Raw genomic sequence first — 27,437 nt, forward strand, 5'->3', positions numbered from 1 at the left:
ATTAAATTTTTAATGTAAATATCATTATATCCATATAATAAAGAACGACCGTCTTTATGCTTGGTTGTTTTTATTTAACTATCGATGTTTTTTTTAATATATTGTGTTTACCTTTAAAAAAGTGCTTAAATATCGTTGTTTTTATTTAAATATGTACGAGTGACCAATATTAATTGGTTTTTATACCTAAGATTAATTTGTCACGTAAATATTGGTTTTTCTGTTTAAATATCAATGTTTCTGTTTAAAAAATGAGTTTTTTTGTTTAAGAAATGAGGTTTTTGTTTAAGAAATGAGGTTTTTGTTTAAAAAAAAAATTGAGTTATCTGTTTAAGAAATGAGATTTCTGTTTAAAAAAATGAGTTATCTGTTTAAGAAATGAGTACATGCATTACTCTTCATGCTAACCTAAATTCTTTTGTTTGTATTTATAAGTTTGTTTGTAGTTATAATTTAATCATGCTAACCTAAATTCTTTTGTTTGTAGTTATAAGTTTGTCTGAGATATTCAAAACTCACAGGGGCTGTTTGGGAAGTTTTGAAATTCATGAGTGGTAAACAGTAATTTTCCCTTAATAATAATATAATTTTTTTTAGATTATAAAAAAAATATAAAAATGAGTAATTATAGTATTAGTTTAGTACTGATATTATTTGTATAATATTAATAATATTATACAAATAATATTATCACTAATATTAATATTAATATTAACAAAATTTGTACAAACCAATCGTAGATATGTATAAAAAATTATTATAATCAATTTTATATAAGAGAGCAAATTAGTAAAATGACATCACACCTCTCTTCACTTCTCCTCACTCCTTCTAACTAAATAAAAAAATAGATCACCCTCCACACTTCCCCATTAAATTAAACATAAATTTTTTTCAAATCCTTCATTCTTCTTTCTTCCTTACTCCCCCTCCCTCCCTCTCATCTTTTGAACCAAACAAGGGGTTAATGTTTTTGTGGGCTCTTTTCTTTCCACCCGGCCTTTTGATTAGGATTGACCGGATAAAAAGCATGGATCACAAATCAAATTTTAATATTTTGTAGACTTCAAGGGATTGTGGGTTCATGACTTCCAATAGGGGCAAGCCCCTAATGTTAATTACCCTGGGCATTGTCACGGGAACCTCTGATTAAGAAAATAAGTGTGAAGAAAGTAACAGATTCTGACAAATAAATTTTTTATTCATGAATTCATAGACTTCGTTGAAAGTACAAGAAGTTTGGAATTTAATCATCTTGACGCAACAATAATTGTAGCCTTTTATCTCCTTCCGACTATTTCGCCGAAAATCGCGCTTTGACTTTTGTTGGCTTTTGGTCTTCGTCAACGGTCGAAAATATGCATCTTGAACATAACTTAGAAATTGGTGAAGTTGTGTCTTAGATATTTGAATTTGCATCTTGGACTTGATTTGGAACTTGATTTGAATTTTGATAAGCTTCGGCTTTCAGGCTTGTGAAACTTTTTGCAACTTGTGAACTCTCCAACGCTTTATCCTTGAGGTTGTTGAGCTCATTTGTTGACTTGTTTGAAACTTGGAACTTGGACTTTGAACTTGCATCTTTGATTTGATTTGAAACTTAATTTGATTTTTCATAAGCTTCGGCTTTCATGCTTGTGAAGCTCTTTACAACTTGTGAACACTCCAACGCTTTATCCTTGAGGTTGTTGAGCTCATTTGTTGATTTGTTTGAAACTTGGATCTTTGATTTTGCATCTTAGATTTTGATTTGGATTTCAAGCTGTGGATTCCCTATATTGATGAATCACAAACTTGGTTTGACTTTTCATGAGCTTCGGCTATCATGCTTGTGGAGCTTTTTTTTGCAACTTATGAACTCTTCAACGCCTTAGCTTTGAGGTTGTTGAGCTCATTTTTTGACTTGTTTGAAACTTGGAACTTGGACTTTTCAGTTTGCATCTTGAATTTGATTTGGAACCTGATTTGATTTTTTTATAAGCTTCAGCCTTCAGGCTTGTGAGGCTTTTTGCAACTTGTGAACTCTTCAACGCTTTAACTCTGAGGTTGTTGAGCTCATTTGTTGATTTGTTTGAAACTTGAGACTTGGACTTTGAACTTGCATCTTGGATTTGATTTGAAACTTGATTTGATTTCTTTATAAGCTTTGGCATTCAGGCTTGTGAGGCTTTTGCAACTTGTGAACTCTTCTACACTTTAACTCCGAGGTTGTTGAGCTCATTTGTTGATTTGTTTGAAACTTGGAACTTGGATATTGGAATTTGCAACTTTGATTTGATTTGGAATTTTATTTGACTTTTCATAAGCTTTGGCTTTTGGGCTTGTGAAACTTTTGTAACTTGTGAACTCTTCAACGCTGTAGTCTCGAGGTTGTCGAGCTCATTTGTTGGTTTTATTTGAAACTTGAAACTTGGACATTTGAACTTGCATCTTGGATTTGATTTGGAACTTAATTTGATTTTTTATAAGCTTCGCCCTTCAGGCTTGTGAGGCTTTTTGCAACTTGTGAACTCTTCTACACTTTAATTTTAAGGTTATTGAACTCATTTGTTGATTTGTTTGAAATTTGTATCTTGAACTTTGAAACTTGCATTTTGGATTTGATTTGGAACTTGATTTGATTTTTTTTATAAGCTTTGGCATTCATGCTTGTGAAGCTTTTTGTAACTTGTGAACTCTTCAATACTTTAACTCTGAGGTTGTTGAGCTCATTTGTTGATTTGTTTGAAACTTGAAACTTGGACTTTGAACTTGCATCTTGGATTTAATTTGAAACTTGATTTGATATAAAGCTTTCAGCTTTCATGCTTGTGAAGCTCTTTGTAACTTATGAACTCTTCAACACTGTAATCTTAAGGTTGTTGAGCTCATCTGTTGATTCATCATTTTTTTTAAATCCTTGATTTTGATTTGATTTTTTTCCTCTCTTTTTTTTGTTTTAGAATGCTTGGCTTTTGAAGATCTTGAAATTTCTTCATCACTCTTAAGAGAGTCAATGGCCTCAAACAGGGTCCATGAGCTCAAAAAGAGTTTTATGGGTTTTGCAATTTTTCACCACTCCTAAGTGAGTCAATGGCCTCAAATAGGGTCCATGAGCTCAAAAAATGTTTTATGGGTTTTGGAATTTTTCATCACTCGAAAGAGAGTCAATGGCCTCAAACAGGGTCCATGAACTCAAAGAGAGTTTTATGGGTTTTGGAATTTTTCATTACTCGAAAGAGAGTTAATGGCCTCAAACAGGGTCCATGAGCTCAAAGAGAGTTTTATGGGTTTTAGAATTTTTCGTCACTTGAAAGAGAGTTAATGGGCTCAAACAGGGTCCATCAGCTCAAAGAGAGTTTTAAGGGTTTTGGAATTTTTTATCACTTCTAAGAGAGTTAATGGCCTCAAACAAGGTCCATCAACTCAAAGAGATTTGTCATCACACCAAAGAGAGTCAATGACCTCAAACCGAGTCCAAGAACTCAAAGAGAGTTTTAAAAGGATCTTCAATAGCCCATTCGCTTTCGTGACTGTTAAAGAGGCAATGAAGAGGCCCTCCAAAAGAAAGCAGTCGACATGCATTAGACATCACGGTGAAATTACCAAAATACCCCTCATCTTCGCTAAAAATCCTTTTTTTCTTTTTCTCTCTCTTTTTGCATTTAGATCCTCTATCTTTTTCATCACATTTTATCAAATTTTTGCAAATAAACCCCCAAACTTTCACATTTTCATATTTTTTCATATTTATTACTTTTTTGCAATTAAACCCTCGAGTTTTCGTATTTTCACACATTTTCACATTTTTTGCATATATGTCCTCAATTGTTTCATCATCTCCATGGATTTTTGCATAAAAAGCCCAACTTTCTATAAATGTATTTTTTACCACGACGAGCCCTCTCTCTTCTCTCTTTTTCAAATAATCGAACAATTACATTTCTAAGCATGTTTGAACTCAGCATGTTAAAAGTTCAAAAAAACTAACTAGAGGAAAATCTACAAGCCAAGGCATGAGATGGAGATCTTGATTGAGAAAACATGCCACCATGGATACATAAAAGCATGTTGCCACATATACAATTCATTACTCACTTAATCAAGGAGTGCATGGTTAGTAAAAGCAATCCAAGTTACGGATCCTACCATGGCATGGATTGACATGGGAGTGAATGAAGATTTTTTGTTTTGTAAAATAAAATCCAGACATTTTTTCTTTATAGCATAGATGCAACCAAAACATGTATAAGCATATATATTTTGGATGGAACTCTATAAGAGCATCTACCTCTTTCAAGCTATAAGCACTTGACGAGCTTCTCAAGCATGCCTCGAGATTTGTGCTAGGGTTATAAACATCATCTTGCTTGCCATAGTGGAGCAATTGATCTTTTCCTTTTTTTATTTTAGGGAAACATCAAAATGCCAACAAGTCAATTTGATGAAGAACTTCATCGATGATCTTTTTTTTTATGTTTGAATGTTGTCTCTCGCCATTGATCTTCTCATTGCCTTGGGATGGAGATTGAGATCTGGGATCGGAGAAGAGAACAAACAACGAGGCTTCTTAGGTTCTACCAGGGTGGTGACGTCAGCAGAAGCCATATACATCGTCACCACCACCACTAAGCTGTCCTCTATCTTCGTGGTAGTGTTTGGAGAAAGAAAGAGAGTGGGAGAGGAACTAATAGAGCCGAAGGACCATTGTCAGACTCAGACGATGTTTGGATTCTCAAGTTTCTCTTCACAAGAATTGGTCATTATTGATCTCCTCAATGCCTTAGAATGAAGATCAGAACCTGGAATCGGAGAAAAGAGATAAAGACGAGGAGGAGCAAGGTCTCCGATGACGCCACAACCATCACCACGCCAATTCTCTTCGTCTTCTTCTCTTTCTTTCTCTTCTTCTTCTTTCTTTTTTTCTTCCTTCTCAGTCTCTCCTTCTTCTCTTCTTTTCTTCTTTTCTTTTCTCTGTCTCTCTTGTTTTTTCCTCTCTGTTCTCTCCATTTTTTTCTTCTTTTTCTATTCTTTTTCCACAAATCCTCAACTTTTCCCCCAAAAATCATTAACCCCCCGAGAGATTTTTTCTTCTTCACTTTTTTTTTTAATTTCAAATTTTATTTCAAAATCCTTTCTTATCCATTTCTTTTTATTTCTTTTTTATTTATATTCTCACTTGTTTATTTTTATTTTTTTAATTTTGATTTTAATTTAATTTATTTTTTTCACGTGACAATTTGTAGGCTGCACGGTTTTTTTAGCCCTCATATATCTTTTTTTATTTGATTTTTCTAATCTTCTATTTCTAAAGTCTATATAAACAGTTTTATAATTTTTAAATTTGAGGGATTAATACTAAACTCAAAAGCCTAGTACCCTAAAATTTTAAACTCAAATATTATAAAATCTTATACTAAAAATTCAAAAAATCTAAACGTACATTCTAAGCCCTAAACTCTTGTGATTTATAATTCAAGGTTTACGTATATACTCAAAGTTTAAAGGTTTAGATGATAAATAGAAATTAAGTTTTTTTTTTTTTTATTAAAGAGGGAGAGACTGAAACGTCATTATTGAGATACCAAACAAAGGCTTAAAAAAACATGAAAGGTGCCGTACTAATGGTATTGATTCTCTCACTCGAAATGCATAAAATTGTTTGGAAAAGCAAATATGAATCATAACACGGACCTTGGGCACACCCAACTTTACAACAAGCCCAGCCCATCATAAGCCCTACAACGGACATTCGTCTGTCCCGCTCGCAAGCAAAGTCTAGAGAGCCTGTCTGGCATGGAGAAGTTCCACACTTCCACCATTCTGTGCGCAAGGCTGCCGACAATTTCTTTATAAAATCCCCCGCTTCTCTTAGCGTGTTGGAAAAATCCCCAAACATGTTGTCTTTCCACCAGGAGATGAAGGCGACCCGTCTACTAATCGCTCCTGGTAAGGCCATTTATCAGCTTCATTTTTTTGCCATTTGGTTGTTCAGATCACAGTACAGATGAAAATCTTGCTTAGTTCTGCTTTAGCTTTTATGCTTGTCTCCTTGAAACATTGTTGTAAATTTTGATGGTTTGTATGGTTGTGTTCCTCTTTTGTGCAAATGAGATGCAAGAGCTACTGATTGTAACCAAAAGAAAGCATTGGGAGTGGTTTATCATCTAACACTGCGGGATATTGCACATTTCATGATACTTTTCATGTGTTAATGTTGTTAATTTTGTTATTGTTGTTGCCATTTTGTGATGAATATGGTGCCAATCTGATTTCATGGGATTATTTAATAAGGATGGTATTTGAAAAAGTCATAATGTTATACTTGGGGTTGCAACATTTATGTGTAAATATTTTTCTTCTGCAACACCAACAAATTAAATAAAGGAGATAAACTTTGGCCCTGAATTTGCGGTGCTCCAATGTGGTATTCTATTCTGCAACATAATGTTCTAATATCTTTTTATGAGGTGGCGTATTTTTAATTGTTGAAGTTGAATGATGTCTCAGAAAGTGAACCTTTTGAAAGAATATTACTTAGCTTAACTTTCACCTTGTACAGTTGCCTTAGGGTTCATAGCTACTTTAATTTGAGAAATGCGGGGGAGCTGCTTTACTTGTCAAGCATGAGCGCTCCTTGAACTCCTAGCCTCTCCCTTGTAGAGGATGTTTCTCACTGGATCTTTTGTTAGTTTGTTCACAAGTTTTGAATTCTTCAAGTTTTGAATTTTTACCTCTATTTGAATTAAAGAATTCTTGAGATCCTTGATTTGACACACAAGGTGATCTGGAACAAAGCTCTTTTTAATTTCTGAAGCAAAACTAACCCAGACAAATTACTAAGTGCAGCAACGATATAAAAAATTCAGTTATATTAACATTTTCATGATATTCTGCACATTCCTTCTTGCATGTCTTATTTGCATTTGTTTAAAACTATTATGTGAATCGGCTATATTTGGTATGCTAATTTGTAATTTGTTCTTTCTTGATGTGACCTCTGCTTCAGTTATAGGAAAAGATGCCACAGGAGTTGGTGGGAAAGGACGTATATTGTCTTTGCAACATCCAAAATCAGGTTTATAATCATTTTTTTAATTTTCATTTTTTGGCATCTTAGTCACTTAAGTTTGAAAATTATTAACCATTTTTTAAAATGTTGTATCTATATATTGGCTGTCAACGGAAGCCATCATGGATGGAACTGTAGTTAAACTACAAAATATTAAGAAGTCAATGTCAAGTTGTGGAAATATACAAGTTATGTTTATTGTACAAATCAGAAAAATATAGAATCAATTTGAGAAACTTGATGGACAAGAACTAGTTATTTAAATCGTAATATAGTTCTGGAAGTTTGAAATGTTTGTGAGGGCAGTGGTGATTGCTTGTGTTAAAAGCAAGATATTTTGTAGTTTTGGAAGAAATAATAAAGGATTTCAAGTATATATAAGGCCTAATACTCAATAATAAAAGCAATATAGATTTTTTTATTGTTGGAGAATCGAAGTCTCGATGACTTCATTTCTGACGTATTCGATTTTTTTATCGTTGTAGAATGGGTGAACCATTTTATTAGCATAGAGAATTAGTAGTTTTTTATTTAGGAGATATATAAGGCCCAATACTCAATAATAAAGACAACTAGAATTCTTTTATGTTTTTAATTGATGCAAGAGGCAATGGTTATGTGCATAGCATGCATGGTTTAAATTGAACAGATCAGTTTCTATAGATTGTTGTGAAATAATTGAATTAGTGCCTTTGTGAGTAACCCTGCCATTTCTAAGTGGTTGAAAGCTGTCCTCTACTTGCTATGACAATTACTTTTTCAATCTATGGTGTGAGTTAATCTATTTTGGTGAAAAATGGATCTAAACTATGTACACAGGACTTTCTCTAGAAGGTAAGCTTTTAAGCCTGTATGAAGGTAAAAGCTTTAATTCACCATTCATGTTTGGCACCCTTATCCTTATCATCCTAGGTTGTTGTGAAATAATTGAATTAGTGCCTAACTATATAAGGATAATGTCATGAGTATGTCTTGTTTTTTGTTGTTACTTCACCATCAAAATTGTTAATTTCATGAGTGCATGTTCTTTATGCTTTAAACTATCATCCTGACAAATATCTTGCGCTTAAATTAAATAATAGTCTCTTCTTTTGTCTGAAATTAATATAGACTTTATCATGATTCTTTCATTCATCATATTGCAACCATCTGTTTACATTTGATTTTATTGAGATAAAACTGTCATTGAAAGGGCCCGTTCTGTGTTTGGAAACTTGGTTCCTGATTGTATTGTATCTCTAATTGAACAGGTTCAAGGACAAGTTATATGTTAATTGATGGATCTCTTCAAGAATTTCAATGGTTCAAGCAATCTTATGGCTCTTGGTTCATAGGAGATTATGTTTGTAAAGGTAGTCTTAGAAATATCTTCTATATGTTATTATGATTCATTTTGTGATGCTTTTGTTTTCTGAATCAATATGACTACTTTAGTTTAATGTTTTGTTATTGTCCTAGTTATTCCTTCTATGGACATTCTATGAGAATGAATAGTTGTAAGTTTGTTTCTAAATGTTTATGCAGATCCTATGTTTATTAGAAGATGCCAATAGCCTATTTTCAGTTTTTTTTCATAAGGATTTCTACTTCTTGATTGTTTTGGATGCCAACTTCACCATGTTGAGGCTGAAAACTATCTTGTTTGACCAGTTCTAATCTGTATCTTTTGTGATAGTTCATTAATGGTTTGACTAGGAACTATCTTACAAAAGCTAATCTAATATGAAAGATATAAAGTGTAATTCTCTTAACTCTTAAGATATGAAAATTGTTGGTCTTACATGCACTTGTACCTTCAACTATTTGCTATATCATCATACTTGTCAGTTGTGACCTTCCTGATGTACTAGTTCAGGATTTTATAGAGTTGGACATATCTGCTTTAGGAACTTATGATGTTAAGGCATCTATATCCTTTATAATCTAGGAATTTGATTTGCCTTGACATGATCTCTTGTTCTTATATTATGATCTCAACGGTTACTAATTCAAGCTATGACATCATCAAGCGACCAATTAGCCATCACCCACAGCTGTTGTAGAATTCTTAATGAGGGGTGTAATAATGCTCGACTATTAGGGAGAGATGATACTTCCAATTGTGGTGGTTTGACCACCATGTGATCAAGCTATAGTACCTGTTTGATGCAATAACTGCATGCTTTCCTCATTGATACTCCTTTGGCCACCCAAATTCACTCCTGGACTATATTTTTGTACATCGCATGATTTAGTATTAGTATAATAGACCTTAAGATCTGGATGTTGTAAAATAAGGACAGACTGGAAAGTTTGTGACAAGTCCCAAAGATATTGTTGGGAGAACCACTTTCATGGGGAGCTTGTTATTTAAGGTCAACTCACCATTTTATATTTTTCTGTTTTTTATTACATGGCAGTAAGTGAGTGCAGTTGAAGGCCATAAATGTAACAATCTATTACTAAAACCAATAGTTTAATGGCAATTTTTTTTTCCTTTTTTTGGCATGCATATACCACCAATCCTTCAAAACAAGTCTAAACTCTTTAAACCTTGAAATATCACCTTTTCTGCATATGATAAACACAATTGCAGTAACTCATTTTGTAGTGTGATAAAATGTACTAGCTGTTTGTGAGTACTGTTTTTTTTGTTTACAATAGTTATGAAGTATTGCCTATATGAGATACATCGTCAATGCAAAACTCAACATTTTATGATGGCCTTCTGTTCTTTTGCTGTAATTGGATATGCTAATTCATGATTGTGGTAAAGCAGATGGAAGTTTGTATATTGCCACTCCAATTGACACCGTATTCATTCTCTTGCCAGTTTTTGAGGTTGCTCGAATGAAGGTACTGCATTTATGTTTATCTTTTTGTTTAGTTTTATTAAATTCACTCATGTTGTACCCTTTAAATTCATGACCCTTGTCTACTGTAAGCAGTCTACACAAAATATCCTTAGTTATTGATTTCTTATGAAATTGTCTTTTCATCTTTCTAATAACTTGAAAAATTCTTTGAAAAACTTTCATTCTTTGAGCTATGATATGGCTAGCATGAGAAGAGAAAGAGGGCACCTAATGGTTGAGCGCAATCTCCAAGTTGTTTCGTTTAGTGTTAAAGAGATTTAATCAATATTTTTCTTTCATTTGTGTTAATGTGAAGTACAACTATGATTTCTGAAGATCAAACAATTGCAATAGCTATGCCATTCCAAATAACTTGGTGGCTCTCACTATATTGATTAGATGTAACAGGCACCTATCCAATAGTTTATCTCATATTCTATTTGAGCAAAAATAGTCTTACCTCTGGTGACTAGTAAAAAAACTTACTGTGCTTGTTCTCATGAAATCCTATTGTTTTGATCCAGGAGAAAGAATTTTACTGATAATTAGACCATTCATATTCTTATGTGCTTGGTTCTATAAGGTTGGCTCTCAGTTTTTTGCGTTATGGTCACTATAATCGAGCTGCTCTCTGAATCCATTTGGTATTGCTTTGTGTTATCAGGGCATTTGTGCCTATTATGTAAAGGCTGGAATTAAATTCTGTGCTCAAGGGCTTCGCCATCTAGGGTGCTAGGTTCTCTAAAACCTGTATATCAGTTAATGTTTTACGGTTTAATTTAAGGTTAGGTCACACGTGCCAGTTTTTATTCCACACATAGCACTTTGATACAGGTTCCAGTAAGATGGTTTAACGCATGCATAGGGGCTACAAGTAGTAGTAGAATTGCACATGTATTTGTATTAAGATATTAAAAAATAAAGGAAGTTTTATTGGACTAGGCTATACCAAGGGAGATCATGAAGTTTGTATTTGGTTGGTTGAAGTCAGTCTGGTCAAGAGTTTAATTTTCAAATTTATCTAGGAGAGAAAAGTTTTATGGGAATATTCATGATGTTTGTTGGTTAACACTTCATTTCGAGTGCTTTTGAACTCAAGCCTGTGGAACAGGGATGATGTATTGACATTTTTACCCTAGCCTCAAAGGAATGTAGTGTTAGTCAGTCCTCTTCTAAATCTATGGTATTTCGATAATTCAACCTAATGAATCATTATAGTAATCACCACATGGTTAACATGTATTTAAATTTAATTAGAGACCAGACCTTGATTTGGCAAGAAGTTTCCTCAAATTGCCTTCTAAAGCCATTATGGTCATTTGTCTCAAACCAACTAAATATATGCTGACCAGACTTGTTACCTCTTTTGTCACCCAGGTGACAATAATGTGCTTTTGGATTAATATTTGATTTGAGCTGTAAAATAGTTTGTAAATCCTTTAGTGTATTGAAGGTGAATTATGAGCCATGTGATAGCCTATGATTGAATTGAGATTCAAAATGTGTACATTAAAAATGATGTAATTCAAGTGCTTTGTCCATAAGTTAAATAGTGTTAGTTCTTTGGTGTTATCTTATCTTCTTAAATATGTTTCATGATTTTTTACTGTTACTTTATATGGTATCTTATTTTTATTAAATCATTTGTGTGTCCTCAGTTCCTTTCGCATTAAGATTGATGAGGTTATATGAGCGTGATTCCATAAAATTCTCAAAGGAAGCTTCACATCACAATAAACTATAGAATCTAAATTGATGTCATCAAAATTTGAAGGAACACACTATGCTTAGGTTCAGGCTTCTTTTATTTATAAATTTTCTTCAATTTCTTTAGTGTATTTATATCCATCAGTTAGATTCTTAGCTTAAATTGAGTGATAATTACCTAGTCTAACTTGTTACAGGCCAACATCCTAATGAAGAATATGATATAAATCTATACCTTGAATTTGAAGATGCTGTAATTTAGCTTGCTTCCTGAACTTTGTCACCCATAAAGGTTTCAGGATAAATATATTTTCTTTCTATTCATCAGTTAAAATTTTTATGGTGCTTACTTTAATTGTAGTAGCACATTAGAATTAATCAATTGCAAGTTGTATAATTAGAATGTTTTCAAAAACTTTTCTAATTGCAGAAAGGTAATGATGCCGGGATGTTTAGGCAGTTGGAAGAAATTTTATTTGTTGATGGCTACCCTGGTTATCAACACCTGATGCCTACAGCAGAGAACTGCATGCATCTTGTTTGTGAAATAAAAGGTGATGGTCTGATTTTTTTTGGTTTTACTGCTCCATAGCTTTTATACAATAATCCTTCATTAGCATTTCTTTGTCTCTTTATGATCAATTTAATGTGCTTCTTGCTTGTATTTCTCGTTTTGTATGAATAGATCATGTATTGCAGCATAATTATATGCCATTTTGTCTGATATTAAATTACAAAAAAACTTAATGTTCTTGGCTGTGTTTGTAGCATTTCTTTGTGCTATTTTGCTCTATTAGGCAGCATTCTTTGTGTGATGAAAACCAGAATTAGCTTTCAAATTATAGATATCCTGTCCATTAAGAGAGGGAATATCACTTGCTCCTGTAGTACTCCAGCAATCTTCATTAAAACACTTGCACACGTATTCAATAGGATAATAAACAAATCTTTATTTCAATAATCATAGTAGAACACTTCCTCCTATAGCACCTTAAATAGAAAAGGTAAAAAAAAGAAAAAAAAAAAGAGAGAAAGAAAAGGAAAATAGAAAACACAGTATGTTGGTGCAAACAAATCTCTCTTTCAATAACCATTTTATCCAATCAAAAATTCAAAATAATCCATCAATAAATCCAATTTACGTGACATATTTACCATTGCTCTTATAATTAACCATGCCACATTTTACAAGTCTTTGTATGAGATTATCAAATTACATTTGTCATATTTGAGATATGCAATGTGTCCCAACCTCTTCATAGCTGCAATGATTGGTAGTTATGATGGCTTAGTTAGATATGGAAACTATATCATTGACATCTCATTTTCCAGATGTTATTGGTTTGAAATTATCTTGAATAAAAAAATTTTAACTAAACTTTGACTTAATACTAAGAAATTTATTTTTCTAGCTAATGGTATTTATTTATTTATTACTATCAATAAACTTTAAGATTGTTATCGAATATATTTATTTTAATAATTAAATCTTGTAAAAGAAGTCTGGTAGGGGTATGGATGTTGCATAATATAGTTTCAAGATCGAGGAATAGCAAGGCAAATAACTAAAACTGTCTGGTAGCCACTTCCACCACTTCAACCACTTTGATGTCAAATTTCTTCCAAACAATATGATTGAATCAAATGCGTAAATTTGTTCATCACGGGCATTCCAGTCATGTTCTTTATTAAAAGAGCTTTACTAAAAGCTATATCTTACCATAAAATGTTAGGTCGTAGGCATTATTTTGAGAAATTCATGTTCAAGCCTTTTTTAAAGTATGACAAACACTTAGTTTTGAATCTTCAAGGTTAAATCCCACGCTAATCTTGAAGCCTCTTGTGATGCATTTCTAGGAAATCCCTCTTTCTAAGGAACTAGGTTGAATGCCAACTATTAAGCCTTTTTGTATTTGCTCCTTTCTTTTTGTCACTAACTTTGAAGTGCCTTTATAAATGTTTTCCGGCAAAAATCTCCCTTGCAGAGCTAGGTTAGGTACTTTCTTTTGAGCCTTCAAGTTACATCCTCCATTAAGCGCCATTTAAGTTCATGGTTTACATGTTTTATTTTTCCCGTTCCAATGGATTTAGTCATGGAGATCATATTGCTGGTAAATTCAGATGGAGATGTTTGGTTCATGCATAACATTACTAAGTATGTCTTATTCATACGTCTAAATTCAGTGCAAGATTTTGTGGTTTTCAAATGAATAACTTCTGCTTTCAAAGGTAATTTTGGTATCCAGCGCTTATAATCTTATGTATGTCTGAAGTCATCTTAAGCTCCCTTTTTCAAGCTAGTTGTTTTACATAGTCATAATCAATGACTATATCTTGCTTCTATGTCATTGAGAATCTGACTTTTATTTATAGATTCAGTTATTTATAGATCATAACCCTTTCTCCACTTCCGTGAAAGTGACTCTTCTCATTTAGCTTTCTTGAATGTATCTTTTTGCATTAATATTTTTCTCTAATATTATGATTGCATATTCTTATGATATGGTTCACTATGGATTTTTATCATTATTAAATGATCCTTTATCTTTAACTTTATTGCAGAAATTGGATCAACCAAATTCTATAGACTGGAGAATTCAAAGGTTCTAGCATGGTTGTGCCATAAGGTTTTCCAGCTTTGCTTACTATTTTCTAGTGCTTCCCTACCAAGACAATTGCTAAAGTTGCCTTCCAGTTTTTTACTGAACTTACCTGACATATTGAACAGTTCAATTGTTGATTATTAAATGCCATTCATGATGACATCTGAAAGATGCATCCATCAAAAGTTTAATATATTGCATAAAGTTTGATATTTTAGTGGTAGTCAGGGGTTTGTTTACAATTGTAAGCTGTATTTCCAAGTGTATATCATAATTAGACAATTGATATGACGCCTTGTTATGGCATTGGCTGTATTTTGGTTAGCCTGGTAAGGAAGAATGCAGAGGAACAAGATGCCTCCAAACCTAACTCAGTATCCTTGTTCAACTTACTAGTATCACTTATTTTGTTATGTTCTTGACAAGTGAATTTTAGATGCATGATAATAGGAAGCTCTATTTGATTTCTTTTTCATGGTCCTTTCTTTTACAGGTTCATCATTTAGAAGCTGTGCTAGCAAAATTGGACAAAAATTATGCTGTTCGAGAAGGAGATCAGTGTATGAAATCATGCTCCTTTATCTTATCTTCATTAGCATATTTCTGGAACCACATAAGATTCCCTGTTTTCTTGAATTCTTCCTTCTTGATTTTTTGTACAGGAAATATGCATTTATCAAATGTTGTGAGTTAGATGATTTTGCGAAAGGGCCATTATTGTGTTTCCTATATTTAAATACATGCTGGAATACTTGATTATGCATATTGTAAAGATTATTGCCTTGTATGGTACTGTACTAAAAACATTGATATCACGGTATCCTTCTTCATCTTCTCTTTAGCTTACCTTATATGGATTCTTAACACGATTTTTGGTTTGTGTAGCTTCAGGTCTTTATATTTTTTAAGGGTTTGAATAATACTAGGTACAAAATAAGGGTTTGAATAAGCAAAATCAATAAGATCATGGACTCTGTTGCTGAGTTGCCTATGTCCAGTTGCAACACCTCACTCCTCAAGTTAACTGGCTCATAAGCTCAATCTGCCCAACCTTGCTAATCTCATTTATTGTTACAGATGGTCTAGCCTCATTGTCATGTTGTCTATGAGTAATGGTTGTTGTCTACCTCCCATGTCTGAATATACTCCAGTGATGCTGTATCTGCTTCATATGTGTGAAGGGGTATCTCAAGAGGGGCATGAATGGGTACTAGACTAAACTGTCTTCTAATATTTCACAAGCAGTCACAATATCCAACTATACCCAACTATACCCAACAACAAATCATTGTTATAAATCAAAGCTATATGGACGGTATTATGAAGATGTAACAATGTTCAATTTTGATAAAATAAAACTGATAATATCTACTAGCAATAATCAAACAGAAGCACAAAAATCAGGCCAAGCACATTTAACTCACCAAAGTTATCTAGACGAACTCATGTGAGGAATAAATAGGAGCATCTATGCCATAGTTATGTGGGTGATGGGACGAACTTAGATGCTAACGCACTATTGGTTCAAGTAATAAGAGATGGGTAGAATGCCATCCCCAACTAGGGCTAAGGACATCTAAAGTTAAAACAATGCTAATTTTGGTGTTATTTGAGAGATCGAATTATTGATTGTTGGAAAGAAATAAAATTTTCAAAATTTACGAAATAAAAAGAGACAAAGAATATGTAATAAGATTTTTGAATGGGTTTCTTATGCTATGAAGGCATTTGGATTTGATTTATTTTTATTTTTTTTAAGGGTTGGATCATCAAATATTGGACTCACTATGAGTTGGTTAGATTCTAGAAAAGATGTCAACTTAACTAACGATCTCGTATATAGGCATCAAAAGTTCATTTGAACGCATAGAGAATCTCATATGGAATTCATATTGAGTTAATTGAATTCTTTAAAGACGTTAATTCAAACTATGAATGCTATATCCGGGCATCTCCAGATTAAATTGATTGAATGAGAAATTCTTGAGCTCAAACCCAGACTCCTATATCCAAGCAACCTAATTAATCCCATAAAACTTACTACAATATTACTAGAGTTTGAGTCTCATATCTGGGTATCCTAACCTTGAGATCCCATAGCCGGGCATCCTAATCTCAAGATGCTATACAATTGATCTAAAGACTTAATCCTAGAATCTCATATCTGGGTATTCTAGTCTAGAGAAACAATGCCAATGTTGTGTAATTTGGCAAGGAGAATTAATTATCCTGCTCAAATTCATAAAATTTCATATCTGGGTATCCTAGAATGTTCCACAAATTGTACTCGAAGAGTTAGATTCCTATGTCTGGAGAACCAACCTTAATATGCGATAGAATTGATCAAGATTTGCTAAAATGAAATTAAAGTAAGAATTCTGACATTCCTATTCAAAACTCTAGGATCCTATAGCTGGGCATCCCCTAAAAATTAAACCCAGACCTATGTCATCCCTTGTTGGTGAGAACTATGGATCCTCCAGTCCTGCTTGTGGAATAATGAGGAAGTTCATATCTAAAATGAAGAAGTTAACGGGATCATTAAAACATCAAAATATCGATGAATACATTTAATATATGAGGATAAAAGAATTATTTGTCATTACTAAATTAGTAGAGCTAGATCAAAACCCCATTCACTTACCATGAGGACCATATTGAATTCATAGAAAGCTTAAGGTAGACAAGCTCATGTAACTAAAACAATTTATAAAGTCAATAAGTTGAGTAACTGCATGTTTATAATCATTGAAGATATGGACAAAATGCTGAGCGTAAGAATGTGAGCATAAGAAAAGAAAAGTTACTATATTACGAACCTCTAATGAGAAAAAACAGAGATGTAAAAAAACCCCTAGTCAAGATATTTCATCCACAATTATTGCAAAATGTTGTAATGTGGTAGTGAGAAACCTTAAAAAGGGTGATGAACTATGTTTATCATGAGCTTAAAGTCTTTCTAATTGAGGATTTATTGAAAAAAGAGAGTTCCCAATTTGAGATAGTTGCCCAAGTAATGAAAGACGGAAGCTAGTGGTATGTTGGAGATGTGTGGTTTTGAAATGTAAATAAATAAAATGTTTATCACACTTATAAAGAGTGTTGAAGTGACAATTCTCACTACTCAGCCTTTTCAGTGATTCAAACTGATGGATCATTAAAAAGGGCAGCCCTTTTTAGTGTTCCTTATTAAAGTGGGAGTGAGAAATTGGATCCCACTTTATTATTTTTTGTTCTTGATATTTTATTTACTCATTTGTTTTAAAGATTTTATATTTTGTTGGGTGTGGGTGGGAGAGAGTCTATCTCCTTTATGATTATTTTCTTTGAAGGAAAAGGAGGTGAACTTTCAGGGTATGTTTTAGTTGGGGGTTTGGATGGTGCGGTTAAGATTTAGAAGTTTATCTCTCTGGGAGAGAAGAACTTTCATGGCAAGTTCATTTTGAGCCAATTTTGAACCAGGTTGAGCTCTAGTCTGAGCTGTTTGAGCTCATGCCATTGTAATTTGAGCTCATTTGAGCTCAAGACAAGCCCAGCCAAGTTCTGCTGGAGACTCAAGAGAAAAATTCAATTATTTGCAGTAAATAGGATTCGAAGATAAGCAGCTGCTAGGAAAAAAATCTCCCTACATAAGAATGTGATAAAAAATTTATATGAACTAACAAAACTAAAAATAAAATTTTAAATGCAAATAAAATTATATCATAGTTCATATAATTTAAAATGTCATTAAATTATAATATGTCCTGGCTTGTTTGACAGCTCTAGAGCCAAGCTTTTTATGTTAATTTGTTGTTATCTTAGTAGTTCAGTGAAACCAACCTTCCATATAACTATTTGCTAATATTATGATAGATCTGACCATTGTCATATGGTTTTTCATGAAGTGGTATTTGCTGAGATTTTGGTCCATTTTCCAGTAATTATGAGTAATTGTTAACTAATGGTTCAAGTTAAGATTCTTTTATCTTCTTTCAATGTATATGTATACCTATATAGATTTAACAGCTCAATTAAAACTGATCCTTCTTATTTCTTTTCTTGGCTTTATATGTTTTAAAAGTCAAAATGTATGTCTGAACTGATGGATGTCATCTAGACTATACAAGCTACCTTGAAAACCTTAAATTTTGAAGTATTTTGAGTACCCAACAGTCTCTCAAGATGTGTGGTGTTAAATAACTTTTCGCGAGAAAAAATAATAGCCTCTTATAGTAATGTGCCATTTAATTGATATATGTTTGAAGCTGTTCAGTTTATGGTTAAATGTATGACATTTTTAGCCTCTATCATGCATACAACATCATCATTGGTGCATTATGGTCATCTGTGATTGTTGTTGGTGTTGGTGATGACTATCTTGCCAATGAGCAATTTTTAACCTTGCACAAGAGCTGCCCGCTTAATTTTCAAATGCAGTTTTTGAGGAAATACTAGAATTGCCATAATTTTCTAACCGAGCCATTAGGCACTTTGTTATAGTGTTGTCCTTTATTTATTTATGTTGATATATCTTGGAATTTTATCAACCTTTTCTTTCCCTAAGTTGGGTGCAAATTAAGGCTTAAATTGGATTGCATATAACATTTTTTCTTTGACACATGTAGTGAAAGTTCTTTATCCCAACTGTAGGTTGCTCCAGTTTTGACCCTATGTTTGGTTATTTGGCCATAGATGGTGTTTAATTCTTTGAAATATGGTAAACATTTGAGATGGTTTATCTCCTCTTTAATTTCCATAGATTCACAGTCTTCCATATTTAAGATATCAAGTGTTTTTCTGCAGTAAGAGAACATGTTGGGTTGGTAAGTCCAATCTGACTACGAACGTTAATGGCTGCAGGAAGTATGATGGTTTGTGTTGAAAGATTTGGGTTAGTTCTCAGAGGGAAGCCCAAAATGAATATGTTGGTGGAAAAAATGATTGCAGCACCATTAAATTATTGTCAGTTACTAAAGTCAATGGCAACAATTGCTACCAGGGCTCCAAGTATTCACTGCCCAGTGGCAATTGTTACAAGAAAGGCATTTCCTTTAACTGTGATACCTGCACCAGATGAACAGGATAGTTAATGATTGCCTTAGGGTATATCCCCTCCATTTTAAATGTTTTATTTCAGATAACAATCCATGTCCTGGCCAACCCTAAAACCTGGGAAGTGATTGTATAGTGGTTGCAGCTCCTAGGTGGAGTACCAAGCGTTTTCAATCACCTATCAAGTTAGTTGTGTAAAGTTTCCTGGTGTCTGTACAGAGGTCATATGGCAAGCTGTTAACTGTTGTGGATAAGCTTACTGGCTCCACATTCTGTTGTAGAAACATTTCACTCTTTCATCAGGGCTTGGAGCTTCTCATTGGATGATGGGGATTGGTTTTTTTCTTCTGGCATTAAGATTTAGTTTTCCATCTTTTGTTTTTCTGTTGTGGATTAGCTTACTGGCTCCACATGCTGTCCTTACTGCTTTCCTGTTGTGTAAACTTGTTTAGCAAGGCATTAGAAAAATGTGCACAATTTCTTCCTGGCAGTAATTGAATTAGTTGCAGGTAGTTTTCTGCAGTACCTTCCTCACTTTGGAGGAACTGGAGTGTAGGAAAGCAATTCTGGGCAACCTTCCAAATAAAATTTTTGACAATGGGGCATGCTTCACTGTGATACTGAGTTGTTTCATCATAATGGCATTGTGCATATTTTCAAGATCCATAATGCCGCCAGACCCATAATCCTTAGGGGTGGACATCTTTGGTTAAGTTGCAAGGTGTGGGGCCCAGGCTTAGCTTTTCCTCTATAATAATTTTCTCATGATGTGTTCTAACTTTCTTTTGACAATATTAGATTTATGATTGAAAACCAGCATATTAGATTAGTGTTGCAGAGAGAACTGATTGGCAGAGAGCAATCTTATTTGCCCAAGAGTGGGATTTTGCAGTCTGGCTCTTTTTTTGCCATGTAGTTTTGTCAATGATTCCTGTGAAGATTGTTGGGTTTACCTGAATTCTTCAGATGGAGTAGCAAATGTGCTTGAATGATGAGCTACACAGCTCAAACAGAAGTTACATTATGATACTCTTGTTTTTTGTAGTAACTAAGTGCTGCTTTATAAGATGATTGGGCTCTTCTGCTCATTAATCTGTCAACAGTGATGCACCAGAATTCCTACAGAGATTGTCTTACATGCGTGATATTCCTTGTATTAGCCATGCTAAACAACAAGTAAACATCAGCATAAGAAACATGTGTGACTTCCCAACCAAATTGGTTAAAATCACACCCAAGAATTGTAGTTCTGCATATTATTCAAGGACTTGCCCATGCAACAAAAGGTAGTAGGGTGAGATAGAGTCTTTCTGTCTCAAGCCACTCCGGGGGATTAACTTGTCCAACATTACCTGATTGAGAAAGAATATCTGATTTAGGAGATACAGATAAGCTTAATTATAGGACATAAGAGATCTGTATATATCTGAATATATAAGCCTAAGCTTTTGGGTTGAATTGGACTAGAATAATATGTATGGTAGGATAATATGTATGGTTTTCATCCAACACCCATGTCAATCTACCATAGGCTTTGGAGATGTCTAGTTTAATCTGCGATTTTTGGTTGTGAATGAAGGCACTTATCAGCCTTTTTATTCTACCGGGCCTTTACTCTTAAGTAAAATTTCTTGTCATATTTATTGAATACAATGAAAATAAGTACTCTTCCACATATAATTTTCAATTGTAAAATGATACATTTTATTTTAAAATTAGTGTATTCCTTCACCAAGTTCTATGTTCTTCTTTTTGTTTTTGTTTTTGTTATATTTATCAATGCTCTAATTATTCATTATCTCAAATGGTACCACAGTAAGGGATGCTGTCTTTCTATTGGGGGAATATCTGGAGGAGCCTTTGTTCCAGTTGTTGTGCGGTCATCTAAAGTAAGAATATTAAGTATATGCCACATTAGGAAAAGATTGGCCCAACAATGAAAACTTTCAAAATACTCATGTTTGTTGGTTTACTAATTTTATAGGTTAAATTTCGACGAAGTATCTTCAAAAGAACCCAAAACTGAATTTCATCTCATTTCTTCAGGGAGTAACAACCCAAATACTTTCCATCCTACACAGGTATGCTATTAAATTTGCCATTCGTTTTCGCCTCGGTTGTACTTTAGCGTGGTTGACTTCAATTTTCAGATGAAAGACCAGAATGGAAAGAATACATCTAGTAGTGGGAAAAAATCAAAGAAGCTCAAAAGTGAAACTGATTCACAAAACATCAAGGACATGTTTCATAGGGCCTCTAGAAGGGAATCGAAGTGAGCCTGTGAGTTGGTGATGGAGCCATTCCGGTACAATGAATTGCTTATCCTTAATGTCGCCTGACGTACTAGGCATTCTGCACGGCTCAGGCATTGTTTTTAACATCTCAATCGAGTAATGCAGTTTTCCACTAAGAAAGGACAATTTTAGAGGAATTCAATATTTTATGTGTTAGCTTCAGATGATTGTGGGAATGCCAGCCAATTGAATTTGTAAGCTCTTGGTATTATGTTAAATATGTGCATCAGCAGTTGTAGAATTACTGATTTCAGATGGATTATGTGTTACTGCATAACAAACTTACATTTAATGTTTTTGGTGCAACATCATATTTTCTTTGACCAAGTTTTTAGGAGTCTGTTTTACTTTCTGTTATCGAGTAGCTGTTAAGCTTAGTGGAGTTGGTGCTAAAGTTTAGGATGCTATCTTACTTCCATTTGATGTTTCACAGTTGCAATGTTATGTATTTAAGCAGATTATGATTCAATAAAAGATTAACCTTCTCCATTCTTTTGTTCTTAATCTTCTTGTTCCTAATTCCAACCAGAAAGTTCAGCCTTAAAACCAACAAATTGGTATTAGAGCCCTCTTCTTAAAAGTGCTTGTGTGTGAAAAGAGTGAATCCCACCAAAAAACATAAACATTTTGCTTCAATCCGTTCAACAAATGGATCTTGAAATGTCATTCTCAGCATTAGCACCACCTGTCTTTAATGGTGATAATTAACATATCTGGGCAGCTGGAATGGAGGCACATCTAGAGGCAAGTGATCTCTCGGAAGCTGTTGAACAAGACTACGAAGTTCTACCGTTAGCAGATAATCCAACCTTGGCACAACTCATAAATCGGAAGGAGAGGAAAGCAAGGAAGTCAAAGGCAAAGGCTTCTTTGCTTGCTGCTGTCTCACCAACAATTTTCACCAAGATCATCGTGTATATGAAATTAGCATTTGAAATCTAGAATTTCCTCAAGAATGGATATGAAGGAAATGAAAGAGTCAACGGAATTCAAGTGTTGAACTTATTGAGAGAATCTGTGGCGCTGAAAATGAAGTAGTCAGAGTTGATTAAAGAATATGCTGAGAGGCTGATAAGTGCTTGTGTATTAGTAATACGGAGTATTTTTTTTCTTACGATTAGCATTACTTTTCTCAGATTTTATTGCTAATACATGTGTATTTGTGTTCTTTTGTGTATGTAAGTTTATGGAGACAAATATAGAAAAAAGAAGCCAAAGTAGATTGCGAGTGCACTTAGTTGATGAAATCTTGGAGTAAACAAGGATTAATTTTTTGATGGGTCACTAAATTTTGAACTTATTTCTTTCCGGTTACCAAGTTTTAATTTGTATCATAAAGGTTACTAAATTTCAATTTTGTTTCACCAGGAGGTTACCAGCGAGTGACCATATCCATGATGCTGACGTGGATGCCTAAAAAAACACAGTCAGCATGCCCAATCACATCGTCAATCTGAGTTGGAGCCTCCACGTCAGCCGGCCTGTCCACATCAGTAGACTTGTCGACGTCATCCCGTCCACGTCAGCGTTAAGTAACTGTTTTGATACTAAATGAAATCTTAGTGACCGGGAATGTAATAATTAAAACTGATTATGTGACCTATAAAAATTTTAATCCTGTATGGAATTGGAAAGTTTCCTTATGTAACATTTTGCAACCTATGTTGATCTGTGTATAAATTTCACAGTTTTAAACATTTTATGATCGAAGAAGAATTAAGCAAACTTCATCCATCAGCTGTCCTAATACATTCAAAAAACATTCAAATCTAACATCATCAAGTCTACCATTCAAATAACTTCATTCAAGCATAGAATAGTTAAATAAAAGTCTAACATCATCACATTTACATCAGTAACTATTTATATACATATATAGTGTTAAATACTATACTCAAAATGGATATCGTCATCAGTAGCAAGTCCATTAAACCACAGCAAGCACATCCAAAATTACAAAAAAGGGTAACAATCCCCCAAATCCATAAACGAGGTTGTCAAGTTGGTCTTCCTTGTGCGACACCACCACCTACAGGAACCCCTTTCCTGGGGGAAGCCACACCCTTCTTTTTTTTTGCCATTATCTCCCTCTTTTGCTTTCTCATCAGCCTTTTTACCTTTTCCTCCAGGTTTCTTTGTGTACTGTCTTTCATGGGCAGATGTGCTTTTATCTGCTTGTTATGAGATGGTATTATCAGTCCCTTTCTTGATGCCTAGCTTTCTCCTCCTTATCAAATTCCCTCTGTCAGTATTAGTGTCAACAGTAGCAAGGATAGTTTCTTCAAGCGTGGAAATTACCTGCCATGTGTGAAAGAAGTATAGGTTGCTCTGGGGTGTAAGGGATGTAAGCGAAAGTGAAATCTACAGCATTAAGAGAAGAGATACTTACTTGTGATACAGACTCTTGGGTGAACACTTGATGTGTTGTGCCTTCCTCTATCTCGCTGCCTTGCCTTGCACAATGCACCTTGAACACATGGAATAGAGCAGATCTTAATTTCAATAGACCAAGTTGTCTTTATTTCATAAAATATATGTAATATATTATATTATATCATGGCATAAATTACCTCTTATCTAGTTTTATCTTGCATGCTATTATTTGGCCCATCACCATCATCAGAAGGTTGCTGACGGTCTTCAGGATCCTATTTTAAGTAGGGCAAGAAAAAAAAATTTTATTGTGTAATGTATGGAAGCAATTATGTTGATTTACATTAAATGTGACCACAATACCAGTGGATTCAGTTGTATTGATATGTCAGCACATAAATCACCATCTTGTTGCCTGTGTTGATGGTCACTTGACTCTGCACTATCCATGTTACCCTGGCATTGAAAAGTAAAAAATGAAAATTAGTAGCTAACTTACAAATGAATTTAGTCAACATTACAATGCAAACTGATAAGTGCTTGTGCGATAAGAATGCGAAGCGTTCTTTCATTGTGTTGAGCATTACTTTTCTCGGGTTTTAACGCTAATATGGGTGTATTTATGTTACTTTCATGTAGGTAGGGTTGTGAGGCCGAATATGAGAGAAAAAAGCTAATGTGGATCGTAATGCACCAATTTGGAGAAAATCTTGTTAAAGGTCAAACGCGAAGACATAGGTCGGGTTCGAGATGTGGGAATGTGTGCCAACCTCCTCGTATTCGAGTTAGCACAACTATTTGGAGGGGCACAAAGGCAGTCACATTCAAGCATTCCGATTTGTGCATATAGAATAAGATCTCTACTAACAAGTCCGTTATTGAAAAAGCAAAGCGATCCACAATGTAAACGTGTGTCTGTTTGCGTTATCTCAATGAAAGCATGGATTCAGGAGTATTTCGGGGGGTATTGTAGCAAAAACTGTAGTAAGAATACTGTACCAACACTGTTCACAGCCGGCCGAGAAAACAGGAAAACAGAGAATCCACACGAGCGTGTGGAAATTCCAAACACCCGTGTGAAAAATCCACACGGGCGCTCGCATGGGCATGTGAAATCCTAATTCCAGCCCTTTAAAACCCGATTCCAGCCCTGATTTCAGCATTTTTTGCTCCATCTTTTCCCCAACTTGAGAAAGGGTTGCAGCTAGGATTTTGAGAAGTATTGGCTAGTGCTTTGGAGAGGTTCTAAGGCTCTGACATCGCGCGTCGTTTGGAAGAAGGTTATTGGGAGAGCTTTCTTCGGCACCGATCCGGCGAGGTGTATTCTAGGCCGGACAAAGGGACCTTTGCGACGAGTAGAGGACTCTCCACAAGACCATCGCCATGACTAACGAGGGGGTTTTCTATGGATGCCTTGTTTTTACATTTGATTTCATTGATTGTATCTAGCTTCATGGAGAACTAAACCCCTAGTGAGTACTTGGGTATTTGTGAACCCTAGGATGTATTCGTTTCATTGAATCTCTTTATTATGCTTTCAATTAATTGATGTTTATTGTGAGTTCCAATCTTGTATGTTTGACTGTATGAATACTTCCCTAGAGTGACACTAGGGTTGAGAGTTCTTCCTGGTAACTCTTGTGAGTGAGTGACACACTATGAGAGTTAGACAAAGCTAGATTGAAGAGGGTTGAGAGGGTGAGTCGAGAGGTAGCGAAGCGTCCCCTTTCCCCTCCGGTGTGATCTGTCCTACCTCCACGTTCCAAGAGTTCTTTGCGGCCATAGTAGAGTGAATGGGCTAATTGATGACCTTCCGCTGGGGCTTAGTTGCGAGTGCAACGGAGTGAAGCGTTGAAGTGATTTTAGCATCTAGGGCTTAATTGTGGCTAGGGATCTTTCACCTAAACCAAAGGGTTAGGTCTATACATAGGAATAGGGTTTATCATTTGGAATCCCTAGAGCTCATTGCAATTCTATACGAGTGCGATGTGTTGAGATTATTCGATTTTTCCTCCAGGACATGTATAGAGTTAGGCATGGTTGACCTTAAATTTGGGACTATACAATCAAGGATTTCCACGACTCACTAATGCATTAATTAGGAAGCATAATAAAGGTTTCTTGCACTTGAAAAGATTGTCCTAGGTGGAACAATATCCGGGTACCCCATCTTTATCGATTGCCTTACCTTCTCCTTTACTTGTGCTCTCTTTCTTGTTGTTTTACTTTTGAGAATTGAATCTTGTCACACATATCACTATTCATCTTCCACATTAGTTAAGAAACAACTCAAATGTCTTTATTCCCTACTCTCGTGGATACGATACCCACTCATCTCGGGATTATTACTCGACACGCGTGCACTTGCGGGTTTACATGCATATACTGAGCGTGTCAAGTGCATTGCCTAGGAGTAGGCGTTTAGAGATACTTTGCACTTTGTTTTTCTTAGCTATTCATTTATTCATTATATTTCATATTTTCTTATTCTATCATCGTTCTGATTTCTTTTTCTTTCTTTTTGGGTGCAGCTCCAGGTTATGACCCGAGGGAACCCCTCCATACTGATTGAAGGAGATCCTGAGCTCGAACATACACTGAGAAGAAAAGGGAAAGAACCTGTGCAAGAACAGTCTAATCTAGCTGATTTGGAAGTATAAGAATCTGAAAACATAGCAGAACAGAATGAACAGCAGCGGATATTATCCGATTATGCTAGACTTTCAGTATTGCGGACACAATCGAGCATTGTGCGTCCCCCCGATTACAGCTCAGAACTTCGAGCTGAAGCCGACATTCATTCACATGTTGCAGCAATCCACACAGTTTAATGGTTTGGCCGATGAGGATCCGAACAGTAATATAGAGAACTTTCTTGAGTTATGTGATATGTTGAAGATAAATGGGGTAACGGTTAATGCCATCAAGTTGAGGGCCTTCCCATTTTCCTTGAAAGGGAGAGCGAAGCAGTGGCTACACTCATTACCTAAAGCATCAATTACCACATGGGAGGAGATGGTAGAAGCTTTTCTTGGCCTTTATTTCCCTCCCGAAAAATCTGCAAAGCTTAGGAAAGAGATCTCATCCTTTATACAATTGGAATTGAAGTCTCTATTTCAGACGTGGGAAAGGTTCAAGGAGCTACTGAGTAAGTGCCCGCAACACGGATTCCCAGAGTGGACGATTATTCAGACCTTTTACAACGGTCTAAATCTGAGAACAAAGCAACTCTTGGATGCTGCAGCATGAGGTACCTTAGGTAGCAAGACCCCCGATGAGGCTCGTCAATTAATTGAAGAAATGGGTTTAAACAACTACCAATGGAATGCCAGGGAGAAGAAAAAGGTGGCCGGTCTCCATGAGATAGATGCAGTGACTTCGTTGGCAGCTCAAGTGGAATCATTGAGTAAGAAGTTAGATCTTCTAACTTCGAACAGAGTAGCGGCCGTGATTACTTACACCAGGTGTGATGGAGGACATGCTCCCTCCGATTGCCCGATATCTATTGGTGATGCATCTTCGGTTGAGAACGTCGATTTTG

General features: G+C 34.7%; 1 protein-coding gene and 1 non-coding gene across 2 annotated transcripts; one reads left to right on the forward strand and one right to left on the reverse strand.

Moving 5' to 3' along the window:
- Positions 1-5,730: 5,730 nt before the first annotated feature.
- On the forward strand, positions 5,731-21,844 carry LOC120259840 (ribonuclease H2 subunit B). The gene is made up of 10 exons (XM_039267288.1): positions 5,731-5,928; positions 6,989-7,057; positions 8,302-8,403; positions 9,810-9,886; positions 12,023-12,146; positions 14,155-14,219; positions 14,689-14,755; positions 21,046-21,118; positions 21,214-21,310; positions 21,380-21,844. The coding sequence occupies exons 1-10, from the start codon at positions 5,877-5,879 to the stop codon at positions 21,503-21,505; spliced, it is 852 nt and encodes a 283-aa protein (XP_039123222.1). The 5' UTR covers positions 5,731-5,876; the 3' UTR covers positions 21,506-21,844.
- A 5,115-nt stretch (positions 21,845-26,959) lies between these two features.
- On the reverse strand, positions 26,960-27,066 carry LOC120262615. The gene has a single exon (XR_005536879.1). It is a non-coding gene; the product is annotated as a small nucleolar RNA R71 (small nucleolar RNA).
- Between the last annotated feature and the right edge of the window lie 371 nt (positions 27,067-27,437).

Source organism: Dioscorea cayenensis, chromosome 5 (assembly GCF_009730915.1).
Source record: "Dioscorea cayenensis subsp. rotundata cultivar TDr96_F1 chromosome 5, TDr96_F1_v2_PseudoChromosome.rev07_lg8_w22 25.fasta, whole genome shotgun sequence".
In the NCBI taxonomy this organism is placed as follows: domain Eukaryota; kingdom Viridiplantae; phylum Streptophyta; class Magnoliopsida; order Dioscoreales; family Dioscoreaceae; genus Dioscorea; species Dioscorea cayenensis.